At 38.2% G+C, this 13336-nt stretch overlaps 1 protein-coding gene across 6 annotated transcripts in view; it reads right to left on the bottom strand.

Annotated features, from left to right (window-relative positions):
• NEO1 (neogenin 1) overlaps positions 1–13336 on the bottom strand; it is a 166437-nt gene that overhangs the window by 52605 nt on the left and 100496 nt on the right. For all 6 annotated transcript variants that reach the window (XM_038746154.1, XM_038746158.1, XM_038746155.1 and 3 more), the window contains exons 8-13: positions 8625–8779; positions 6053–6201; positions 5097–5235; positions 3138–3187; positions 1777–1921; positions 335–445 (exon numbers count right to left, since the gene is read on the bottom strand). In XM_038746154.1, the coding sequence (XP_038602082.1) occupies positions 335–445; positions 1777–1921; positions 3138–3187; positions 5097–5235; positions 6053–6201; positions 8625–8779 (749 nt within the window). The remainder of the gene's footprint in view (positions 1–334; positions 446–1776; positions 1922–3137; positions 3188–5096; positions 5236–6052; positions 6202–8624; positions 8780–13336) is intronic.

Raw genomic sequence — 13336 nt, 5'->3', positions numbered from 1 at the left:
AGTGTAGTAGAGGGCTCTCCCCTTGCCTCTGTTAGCTTCTGCATTCTCCCCTTCTATTTAAGCACTTATTAATTCTCTTTTCCATTCTCCAAGAATTTATCTGGTGTGAGTTTCCCTCATTATGTTTTAGGTGGCTTTTACTCTTATTGTACTTTCCTAAATAATTAGTAGTGTTCTGCACAGAGCAGGTACTCAATAAATACTAACTGGAGTATACTGGCTTCAGCTGCTGGACACAAAAAGTTTCGGGCTTCCAAATTCTCATATTAGGTCACCTTTAATGGCTGAAACAGACCTAGCAATGTGTCAGTCATGGCTTTAGCCCACATCTTACCATCCAGGTCACTTTCAAAGGTTTCTCCCGACACCCAGTCAGTGGCAGGTCCTGTACCATTGACTGTTAGGGCAGCCACTCGGAAGCTGTATTCAGTACCCCGCTCAAGACCTGTTAGTCGAACAAAATGTACAAATTAAAAACAGATAGACAGGGGGCACAAAACAATCAGTACGATCCAAGAGCAATATTCTGCAAATTTGCTTCTGTAAATTAGTCTTCGGTATGATTTTTGAAACTTCCTTTTTGGTCGGTGTTTTCAAGCTTGTTTAACCTGCAACCATGAAGATTTTCACAACTACCTTGTCTACCCTTCACTGTGCTTACAAAAAAGAAAAAAGAAAATAAGGGGAAACAGATGCTAAACTCTTGTATTGAGAGAACAAAAAAAGTTTAAATTGTCTGGTTTTTAAACTCAGGAGAAGGGTAGTTGTTGTGATGGGCAAAGAATGATTTTATTCTCTTGTACTCTCCCAAGTGCTTGAACAATCAACAAATCAATGGTGCTTACTGAATGCTCACTGTGTTCCAAACACTGTACTAAACACATGGGAGAGGACAATACAGTTGATAGACACAATCCCTGCCCACAAGGAACGTACAATCTAGTACTTAGTATATTGATCTGTACACAGTAGGAAGTCAGTAAATACTACTAACAGGAAATGAAGGAACAACAGAGAAAAGTGGGCAGCGGGTGCAATGGATACAAAAAGAGGAAAGCAGTGGTGATCATGTGAAGGGAGGAAGTGTTCTAAAGAATTACCCTATTATCACTGAAAAGCTGTTTGGGTTTCCAACATCCTTCTCTTGAGATTCCTGCAAATCCCCTTTAATATCGCATTTGAGAAATAATAATTGTGGTATTTTTTAAGCTCTTACTACGTTCCAGGCACTACATTAAGCCCTGGGGTAGATACAAAGTAATCAACTTGATTAGCCTGTATCTACCCCATCACTTAGAATAGTGCCTGGCACATAGTAAGTGCATTAACAAAAAAGCCCATCTCACATAGGACTCACAATCTTAATCCCCATTTTATAGATGAAGTAACTGAGGCACAGAGAAGTGAAGAGACTTGCCCAAGGTCACACAGCAGACAAGTGGTAGAGCCAGAATTAGAATCTAGGACCTTCTTACTCCCAGGCCCGGGCTCTATCCACTAGGCCAAGTTGCTTTTATAGTAACTTTGTGTTTTTCATACAACAGTATAGAATACAAATGAGACAGGTCTCATGGGCTGGATTCTCAGAGTACGCTGACAATTTGATTATGTTTCCACTGGTCTCTGATAAGTCTTGTTAAAGTATACTTTTAAAATTGGTTTAACAAGGTAGAAGACTACATAGCCAAGAGTAATGATGAATTACCCATTAATAAATTCCCCTCCTGAAAACCCCAAATATCTTCACACATCAGATAAAATGCAAAAATCACTTACCCTCAATTAACTGAAAAAGTTGTGTCCCTCCAATGCTCTCCGTAACATCACTCTTGCGAGAGATTCTCCGGTAGCGGATCTTGTATCCAGTAATTTGACCATTGTGTGTCCCTGGAGGAGGGGGCTGCCACTGAATCATGATACTCTGAGGATTAAGCATTTCATAAGTCATTCTTCCGTATCTTCCCTACTACCTTTACTTAAATATTACCACATATAAGGAAATTAATGTAAAAAATGAGGTATATGATACCCAGGAAAGAATTTTATTAAATTGATATGATGTTAACACAAAACAATGTTTCGCTTTTGTTTTCAGGAGACTGTACTTTCATTAGGCTAGACCAAGAGTCAGGATTCTGTGGCTCATTAGTCAGATTCACCTTTTCTTGAGATGAAATATGGTTCTTAAGCATAGGGGCTCACTGAGGACTTGGCACCACTAGACTGATGCCATCTGCTCTGCACCCACAGTAAAAAAAGCTATGCAGGAGGATGGGTCACCCACTCCTCTACACTGGAAATAGGCTGATGGGGAGCTAAGATGGCAGCTCCATGCCTCAACTGGACCAAAGTGAGCCCAAGCTGTTTTCATCCCCTCATATACCTCTGCAGGGTTGTTCACCCACCCATGGTAAGCAGCAGTGGCACCGAAACTGGCCAGCCAAGGCAGGGACAAAGGACACCGCTCACCCCCTTTGCATGCCACAGACAAGAAGTACCCCCATTCCAGAACATGGGATACATTCAGCTGCTGTGCTTAGTGCTGTGAGCTCTTATTGTTGTCCCCCAGGCAGGCACAGAGGAGAGCATTCAAGCATTGGCGACAGGGAAGAAAATTAATTTGCCTCTCAACATCTGCTTTGCTTTTCTCAACATCTGCTCTGCTTCTCTTTCTTTACTACCACTTTCTCCCCACTAAATCTCACACAACTGTCCCTGCTCTCCTGGAAGACCTGCCCATTAATGTCTCTGCAAGAAATTGAAATTCTATCCTCCAATATTCTTCTTTTCTTTTTAATAATAATGTATTGGGCTGCTAATAATATTGGGCAGGGAATGTATCTACCAACTGTTAAACTGTACTCTCCCAAACTCTTAGTACAGTGCTCTGCACACAGTAAGCATTCAATAAGCACACTTGATTGATAATTCAAAGAATTTAGTAATGTGCAGTTATTAAAAAGTACAATCACCGTGCAAATATGATTGTATAAGTGGACCATTAATCAAAATGAGTGTTAGGTTTATACGAAATTTCCTAATTTTCCTTTAATTCAAATGATTAACATTGAAACAGCAAATATTCTAAAACTACCATCAAATCCAACCTCTCATAAGACAAAATATCAAAGGCTTACCTTGGAGTTTCTCACTTCCAAGGTCAGATTCTGTGGTGCGGCACTGGGAACTAGAATTTTTTTTAAAAAAGGAAATTTTACTTCCGGGATGGACAATTCCTATTCACATGATTGATCATAAAAACACTATATACATTGAATGTGTAAACATAAACCTCTCAGACAAGTACATCAATAGATACAACAACTTGATTTAAGGTGGACATATGGGAGTAAATTGACTTCCTCAGCATAGCCAAGTTTCAGCATTTTCCTGAAAATAATTTAGGTCATTGATCTCATCTAATGCTACAATCCTTGTAAGCGGGAAATGGGTCCACCAACTCTTGTTGTGTTGTTCTCTCCTAAGCTCTTAGTACAATCTTCAGCACTTAAGCACTTAATACCAATGATGATGATGGTGTTCAAATAAACCCTCTCATCTATCTCTAGAACCTATACTAACTCACCACTGCTGTATGCATTAAACCCTAACGTCTTACCTAGTGCAGCAAGACCCTCCATCAGGTTACTCTTTCCTTCCCTTCTTCATTTCCTCCTGTAGACTGTAAACTCCTTTTTTTTACGGTATTTGTTAAGCACTTACCATGTGCCAGGCACTGTACTAAGCTCTGGGGTAGATGTTGATGATAATGATGATGATAAAAATAATAATATTAATAATAATAGTGGGATATTTGTTAAGCACTTACTACATAATAATAATAATGGCATTTATTAAGTGCTTACTACGTGCAAAGAACCGTTCTAAGTGCTGGGGAGGTTACAAGGTGATCAGGTGTCCCATGGGGGGCTCACAGTCTTCATCTCCATTTTACAGATGAGGTAACTGAGGCCCAGAGAAGTTACATGCCTTGCCCAAAGTCACACAGCTGACAATTGGCAGAGCTGGGATTTGAACCCATGACCTCTGACTCCAAAGCCCGTGTTCTTTCCACTGAGCCATGCCAGGAACTGAACTACATGCTGGGGTAGATTCACGCTAATTGGGTTGGACACAGTCCCTGTCCTACATTCGGCTCCCAGTCTTAATCCTCATTTTACAGATGAGGAAACTGAAGCACAGAGAAGTTAAGTGCCTTGCCCATAGCAGACAAGCGCAGAGGCGGAATTAGAACCCAGGTCCTCTGACTCCCAAACCCATGCTTTTTCCACTAGGTCACGCTGCTCCTTGGGACAGGGATCATGTTTACCAACTCTTTTCTATTGTATTTACACAGTAAGCACTCAAAAATGTCACTGATTGGTTGATTAAAACAGAATCACGTGGAGAGGGTGTTTGATAAATGCTAAAATTGTAAGGTAGTGATGGGGAAGGGGCTGCATCTCCTCCATCTGTTCTACTCTTCCTTGTGCCTAGTATAGTGTTCACAGTAAGCACTCAATAAATATGGGTGATTGCCCTGAACATAGTAGGTACTCAATAAATACTAAAGATTGATGAATTTGATGATGCTAATGACCCATTTTGTTGTTAAAATTCAAAAATATTCTTTCGGGATGTAACTGCCAGTCAATTATAACTCTTGTTAATAACTGCACAATCAAGTTAAAATTTAAATGACCACTTAAAAATGTGAAAAAAAAATCAGAAGAATTCTTCTAGGATGGTCTCCCTGATTACAGCATTTAGAAGTATGTGTCTATATAAAGACATCTGGTGTAAATGTAAACAAACACCTAAGCTAAATATTTTTCAGGCCATTGCTATGAAGTTGTTTGCAGGTACTCAGGAACGGATCATCTGGATTACCATAAAAATCAGAAAAAGCCCCATAAAGACCTACTTAACATGCATGTTCAATCCCCAGGCAAAGCAACCTCATTATCATCATAAAAGGGACAGCCTCACCAGAGTACATTGAATGGTGTAGGTCATTAAAAACTACTTGGGGAAAGAAAAGAACCTGACACTAAAAAAGGCAAGTACTTGATTTCCATGAGAAATAAATAACTCACCATCTGACAATGTTCGAACAACAACATCTTCGGTGGAGACTCCTGGACCGTGTTTATTGTAGGCCACCACACGGAAACTGTACTCTGTATACTTTTTCAAGCCATTAATAGTGTAGGAACGACTGCCAACATCAACGTCCTAACCATTAAGGAAACATGCAAAATCATTTACTCAGACCTAAAGAATTTTTCCAAAGTAATCCCTTCAGCAAAATGTACAAATTCTGACACATTTCCAACATTTTTACATTCTACTCTCCCAAGAGCTTAGTCCAGTACTCCACACACTGTAAATGCACAATAAATACCACTGATTGATCGATTCGAGGTACTGTGATTTTTTTTTTCTTTTTTGGTATTGCCACCATCCATTAGAAGGTGTTTGGACACAAAGGTTAGTGATTCCTTCAGAAACACTGTTTATTCAGTCTTACTGGCACCATCAGATGATTGGCTGCTACAAAACTAGTCTTTGTTATTTGAAGGGGTCTTGGAATGTGGGTTTTGCTTTTCTGTGACCATTCCCATGGATATCAACTCATCATTCATGGCACAGCTCTGTGACTTTGGGTGGACTTTCAACCACATAAGCAGTGGTTTCTTTGTTAGTTTTCTATCACAGCAGACTTCTAGCATGCCTCCAGTCCAACTATGTTCAGAGCAACATTTTTTTTTTCTCCACTAAAAATCTATTCCTCAGACACAGGTCTTGCTCAAAACTATTTTCCCCCCAAATAACCAACTTTAGGTCCACTGAATTTACCGTATTATTAGCCTTCTAATGATGTTGGCACTTATGCTCCTCTCCACTGGTTTTAAAGCTTCACTGCTCACAAATCTGATACTTGTTTATTTTAGATAACATAACCTCCTTTAAGGTTGACAGACACACTTAGTCATACTGTCTTTACTTCAAACTGACCGTAATGCTGTTTATGGACAACTTCAAATCATACCTGCTCATTATCTGTCCCTTTCTCCATGTAATACAGCTTGTAATTCTGGATTTCACCATTGCCGGACAACGGCGTTTCCCATGTAACGGTTGTTGAGGTAGGTGAAGTAGCATATGCTCGAATGTTTGGTGCCGGCCCAGGGAGCTGAACTGAATGTAAACACCAACACACACACCCCAAAAATTAGACTACAGGAATGGAGCTCAGCAATTAACTTTTCCACTTTGTCATGGTAACACTGGACTATATTTGAAAAATAACTACAACTAAAAGAGTTAACTCACTTGAGGTAGCCTAGGGATAAAATGTAAACGCACATGCCTTTTTCACGAATCATGTTCAAACCACAGACGGTTTGTCAAGAACCCAAATTTTGCCACAGATAATCAACTTGGATTTCTCAAAATACTTTTGAATCATGATTTTTTGGTATTATTTTGGGTATAGACTGTAGAGTTATTTTCCAGTTTATAATAGGCCCTGAAGTGTCTGGATTTAATCATATCCATGTTGTCTGTCAAATAATTGGCAAGTTGAAAGATATGGCTTTACCTAACAAATGGCAAGAAGAACCTTTTCTCTCTCATTAGATGCAAACCCTGGTAGACCACAGAGAGCTTTTACAGACTATAAAGGGAGTGTGATGGCAAAGGGAACTCTATTTTCAATAAATCTATTCTCTGTGTGTGCCCACATGGAGCAGGCTTTAAAGAGCCTGGCAACATCAATTCAATGGTCTTAAAAGGAAGTGCAAAAATCAATGTGCCTCAAGATACTAATATAATTCTTTTCTGTCTTTTCCCTTTAACTTTCCTAGCCACTAAAAAGAAAGATGAGAAAAAAAAATTGTTTGCTTATTTTCAACTTAGGAAATGAATTCATAAGCAACTCAGCAATATGTAATCAGTTTGTATGTAGATCAATGTTGTAATAGCAACATAAAATAATTTTTTCATTTTTTAGAGTTCATGAAAAGATGATATTGATTTAGTGGTCTGTATAGCTATATAGTTTGCATGTTTGCATTTATTTTTCTGGGTTTTTTTAATGAACTAGTATGCAATATAATTAATTGATTAGTTAAGAAACGATAAGAAACTAAATGGGAGGATCAATGCAAATCAAGTCAAATGGACCTAAAGCAAATGCACAATCTCCTTAAGACAAGTCCTTTTTATACCCGAATGTATAATCTGTAATAACAAAGAGTAGAATTTAATTGATTATTAACTATGGCCCTTTGACAGCCTTGTTAACTCTCGGCTAAACTTTTTTTTTTCAAAGCTATCATTTGAAAATATCATTTGAAAAATCATTTGAAATTCGAGTGAGTCCATATGAATATACATTTTTTGAAACCCTCCCCCCCAAAAAAAAGTTTTTAATGTAATTCTTAGGGAGTTACTGCTCCCAGAAATTCCTTATAATGAACATCTGTTTCATGTGCCTATTCAAGAAAATTACTTCTGTATTATTTACAGACATTACTCTACTTTAAATAGTCACTTTCATGAAAGTTCTACTGGTTTTCTCATTCTCTTTTAAACCATACATTCATGAACAGATGGATGCTTCATTTAGTTAAATCCTGGAAAATGAAATTCCTAAAATTAGGAACTATAACCTGGCATTCAAGAACAAAAGTAACAAAGGTAAAATCGGAAATTAAATATGCTTGCTGAAGTGAAGAGCACTGAATCCTGTTTTCTCTAGAAGTTGTTTTCTTTACTGTGCTATGAATCATTTCATTGATCAGCACACAAGAGCTAAGCCAAAATTTTGTTAAACCCTGTGTTTAAGGCTTTTCTGCATGTGGTGTTAAACATTTTGAAGACTTATAAAAACAGAAAATGTTTCAAAGTTCTTTGATTTGAAGACAGCTTCTGTAAAATCAGATAAAATTCATTAAAAAGGGTAGGCAAAGGAAATATTTAACAATAAAAACTGATTATATTCTGAATGATACAAAAATAATATTCTAAAACAACTGAATTTTTTTCCATGCTAGAACAGACATAATGAGAAATCACCATGAAGCCATAATATGTGGACTAAATGTCCTATTAGATTATTTAAAATTTAACAAAACACAATAGCATGAAATACAAATGCTAGAAAATAGAAATGCTACACATGACCTAAGATAAACGTGTTCTTAAAACATTTATCTGAATTTATCAGCATGCTATTAGATTTGAATAAGGTTGGGAAGTTAAATTACCTAAATGGCCTAACTTTGTACAGATAAAATAACATGAATAAGACAGAATGTTGACTGAGCAGATTTAAGGGCTTCCACATGTCTGCAGTGTATTGAGGACCAGTCATATCCTAATATGCAGAAATCTCCCAAATATTACAATATAGATAAACCAGGAATTCCACAAAGTACATTACATCTTGACCATAAATGAGAATCTTAACTTCAGGTGACTCTAGTGAGGTCAAGCAAATTGTAAACCAGGAGGGAAATTAGAATTTTTGAAAGAAAAATGGACCAAGAAAAAAGAGTGGTTACCATGATAGCTGTACTTTTAGGCCAATGGAGTTGGGGGAAAATGGTAAAACTTACCCTCAGGCTGGGTTTCAACCTTTAGTGGGGCTGAGCTTTCTCCAGATCCATGTTTGTTTTGAGCCACTACTCTGAAGATATAGACCGTCTCTGGCATCAGATTTTGGATTGTCACTTGCATTTCCCCTGGCCGAGTAGTATTTTCAATGCGTTCCCTTATAATGAGAGATGAATTTGAGCAAAAGTAGTATTTTAAATATATTCTTTTAAATCTGCAGATTAGTTGAATTAGGACAATAACTTCATGGCTGGAGGTAATAGATTTTGTAGCTACTTTCCCTCTGCCACTCAGGACTATTGCATCCAGGTCCCTGTGACCTCCTCATGTCCAATGGACACGATGGAGAGGGAGCAGCTGTAGCAAACTCCTAAGTGGTGGTTACAAATAATTCTCTTTCCTGGGGCTGCAGACAAAAGTAAGGTATCCCTTGTTCCTGCTTTAGGCTCACTGTCCTCATTGCCTGACACAATCAATCAATCATCTGTATACAATGAGCACTCTGTGCAGAATACTGTACTAAGGGCTTGGGAGAGTTGGTAGAAGCGTTCCCTGCCCACAATCAGCTTACAATCTAGAGGGGGAGACAAGACATTAATGTAAATGAATGCACTAAGTGTTGAGGGGCTCAGTGAGGGTACCATTTGAGTTCTACTCATCTTGGGCACCAACCTCCTATCAATCAATTGTATTTCTTGAGCATTTACAATGTGCAGAGCACCGTTCTAAGCAATTGGGAGAGAGTTCAATACAAGAGAGTCAGCAGACATGTTCCCTGCCCACAGTGAGCTTAGAGTCTGCGGGGGGAGAAAGACATTAATATTAATAATCTATAGCGAATCATTTAAAGATATGTACCCAAGTGTGGTGGGGTTGGGGCTAATATCAAATAATGATAATAATAATGGCATTTATTAAGCACTTACTATGTGCAAAGCACTGTTCTAAGCGATGTCCAAAGGTCACAGATCCAAGTGCGTATGTAACAGAGAAGGAAAATCCCATTGCTCCTGGGACTAGGCTACAGATAGGCCTTGCGGATCCTGGATTCTTTTCTGTGGCAGTTTGTCCAAGGCCACCTGAACCTAGATGGTTTATCCAGAGGATTACCAGACACCCTCACTTTCCCCAGAGTCCTTGTGATCCCTTCCCAGCACTCCCTGAACACAGGCACCAAGTCCAAGCCATGGAATTTGGAGGCAAGAGTCAAGACACCTGGGAGCCATATCCACACTGGACAGGGGACCAACCAATTGAAAACTGGACTGCCAGGTATAAAACCACACAAATGACCACTCTACCTGGGGGAAAACTCCTCACAGCGAGGCCATGACAGGTCCAGGCTCCTTGACCTTGTGATGCTGAGTGAGGATGTGGGTGTCAGCCAGGCTACCTTTAACTTGTGAAAGTGATAGGAGAGAGTGGAAGGACAGGCAGAAATTGGACATGGTGGGCTGGGGGAAGGCTTGACCTTGGGTAAGTCACTTAACTTCTCTGGGCCTCAGTTACCTCATCTGTAAAATGGGGATTAAGAGAACGAGCCCCATGTGGGACAGGGACTGCATCCAACCTAATTAACTTGTATCTACCCCAGGGCTTAGAACAGTGCTCGGCACATAGTAAGTGCTTAACTACCACCGTAATTATTATTGTTATTACATATTTCTGGTGGGCGGTCTTATTGGGGCATTGTGACAGTCTGGGGAAACAGTGCTAGGAAAGTGCAAAGTGTACCACTGCTAGCCATGGCCTTGTCTGTGCAAAGTTTTTCACTGTGAGTACTTATATTAATAAAAATAAAGAATTTTTTGGAAGGGTGGGCCCTTTATTTTAAAATTAGGGAAATAGAAGTTACTTTAAATCATGTTTCTTTTGTGAAAATTCAGACTGAACATTAAAGTAAAACCAGGGAATTTTAATTATATAATTTTTCTTGTTTTCACTGTTTAAGGATAAGTCGAACTCTACTAAGCCCTGTATAACCACCTCACATTTAATACATGAGAAGCAGGTTTCTTGGGTTAGGGGGAAGCTTCCCTCTCTTCCTTCTTACTTCCTCTCTACTGCTATACCAAGTTCACTTCCAAGTTATTCTCATCTTTAACGTTCAGCATTTTGCACGCTGTCATATTTTTAGACTATTACCAAACCTGAATCATGACAGTTAGGCTTGCAGAATGGCCCATAAAAGATTAACCAGTTTAGTCTTTCCACCTGGGTATAAACCTTTGAGGAAATATTGTCTATTCTATTTTTAAATATCTCCAGTGACTGAGAAATTTCAACCTTCCCTTGTAGCCTGATTCACTGCTTAATCATTCTACAGTTAAAATGTGTTTCCTCATGGCCAACTGCGCTCTCATTTCTTTTTGTTCAGTCATTTGTGGATAAGGAGACTACTGTTCAGGATTCTCCTAATACCTTTCCACACATTTTAAAACAGTTTTAAATGAGGCCTTAGTCTCAAACTCTCCAGGCTAAATAACCTGAATGTCTCTTATTCTAGTCTCATAGAGTCTATTTTCCAACGCTTCAATCATTTTTGTTGCTTGGATCCTCTCCAGATAGTTCACATCTTCTGAAATTGATGGTGGCTAAAAGTATATTCAATTACCTAATAATGGCTTGCCAATCCAAAATGTCGAAGAAAAATTATATTTTATCTCAGAAAATTAAAAAAAATTGGAGGGGGCTGTATTGTCTTAATGAATTATGTGAAAAAAAGAAAATTTTGATTACGAGTCCTATTTTATACGATTTCAGGATAAACCAAGAAATCATGTAATTTTCCTTTTGCTTACAAACAATATTCAGGAACAGTGACTTTAAAGAACACAAAAAAATCAGTCTAGAGGTTGTAATTTAAAAAATCTTCAGCAGAGGGCAGGCAGCTCTTATACTACTATCAATTACTAAAATCCCTCAAAAATTCAGAAAAGCTCATTTCACCCATCATCTTCTCTCCCCAAACATAAAGACAGAGACCATTTTATATGATTTCCGCACTTTGAAATGCAAAGCAAATGCTTAAAATGATCAAGGCAATTAAATTCCTGTAACTACTTATTCACATGCAGAATACAGTACAGCCAGTTATCCTAGACTATGAGGGTTGCTTTTTTGTGAAGCCTCACGTTAACAAAAATTAGCAAGGCATAATACTCCATTACTCCAACACATTTATTCTCTAAAGCGGTTCCTTCAAATAATATGGTACTGTAAGCCCAAATATGATTGTGTTAATGGAAAACTTTAACTCTCCAATTGTGTTGTAGCCAAAACCTGTAATGAAACATGCTTTAAGGCAGAATTCAGTGAATATTTTGCATATAACACCCAATTCTTAGATCATTTTATGAATTTTACCAAAAAGGATGAAACCTCCCAAAAAACTTTTCAAGTTAATGTTTACTTAAAAATAATTTTTAAAAGGGTAACTCATTAACTGTTTTGGAATTCTGTAATGTTGAAGAAATTTCCATTTCAAGACCTTCCCCTTAACACAGACTTGTAAAATATGTCAAAATCAATCTAATTACCTACTACATGAATCTCTTGCTTATTGCCCATTTTAGGGGCCTTGAGTACATTTATGGGCTCTGATGTGTTTGAGTAACACATAAATAGGTAGGAACAGATGCTGAATATAAATAATGCAATTACCCAGCAGAACATACTGGTTACCTGAGCTCACATTTCATGCAAATGAAAATATGCAGCTCAAAGGTTGTGTTTGGCAAATGAAGTTCAGAGGTATCTACACTTTGTGCCACTAAAAGTTGCACTGGGAACTTAAAGGAGCCTAAAGACCACAGTTAATCTGCCTGATACAGTGTAGTTGGAAGCTGTTCCCATTTTAATTACAACATTTTACAACACTGCAAAGTGTTGTGAACGTATGGAAAAAAAACTTTATTTCCAGACTTCCTGCCAATCTTCCCCCATTATTACTAGTTGAGGCTGCAGGTAGCAGGGGACAAAATAGATCTTGAGCATTCAGGGCTGAGTATATCGATCATGTAGAATGAATAAGAGATAAAAGGGTGGACTGGAGTTCAACTGTCCATCCCAATTTATCATTTTTCCTTTCTCCACAGATTTCATTATACTGTATGTTGAAAGGCCATTGACCCTCATATTGTATCTTTCTATTTTTCCTGAAGCTGAAGAAAGTTCAATAAAGAATGTAAAAAAAAACATGTAATAAAGATAGAGGCAGGTCCTAAGTAGTGAAAGGCACCATAAATTGAAACATTTTTCATACTGCCACACCACACAACCCTATAAAAGCTTAAAAAAAAAGCTGTGTTTTGAGTATCAAAATGGATTTCTAGATTGTAAGCTCATTGAGGGTAGGGAATGTGTCTACCAACTCTGTTATACTCTACTCTCCCAAGTGCTTAGAATACTGCTCTGCAGCCAGTAGGCGCTCAATAAAAACCACTGACTGATTTATGTGGGGGGAAAAAGGGAAGCTTTTATTTTGCAGAGATTAAGGAACATTCTAATCAGTGGATCCAGTGGATAAAAAAAAATCAGAGTAGAATTAGATGTTTGTCTAGCCATCAAGGAGAATTAAGGAAGAGTGAGCACTAAGTACCTCAATGTTCAAAAGCCTAGATTGGTTCAACAATTTTCACTGAGGCCACATAGTGTTCTGCACACAGTAAGCACTCAATAAATACAATGGAATGAAATGGTGCAGCTACTTTTT

Source organism: Tachyglossus aculeatus, chromosome 5 (assembly GCF_015852505.1).
Source record: "Tachyglossus aculeatus isolate mTacAcu1 chromosome 5, mTacAcu1.pri, whole genome shotgun sequence".
Classification (NCBI taxonomy): Eukaryota; Metazoa; Chordata; class Mammalia; order Monotremata; family Tachyglossidae; genus Tachyglossus; species Tachyglossus aculeatus.
This window is presented reverse-complemented; position numbering and strand designations above follow the sequence as displayed.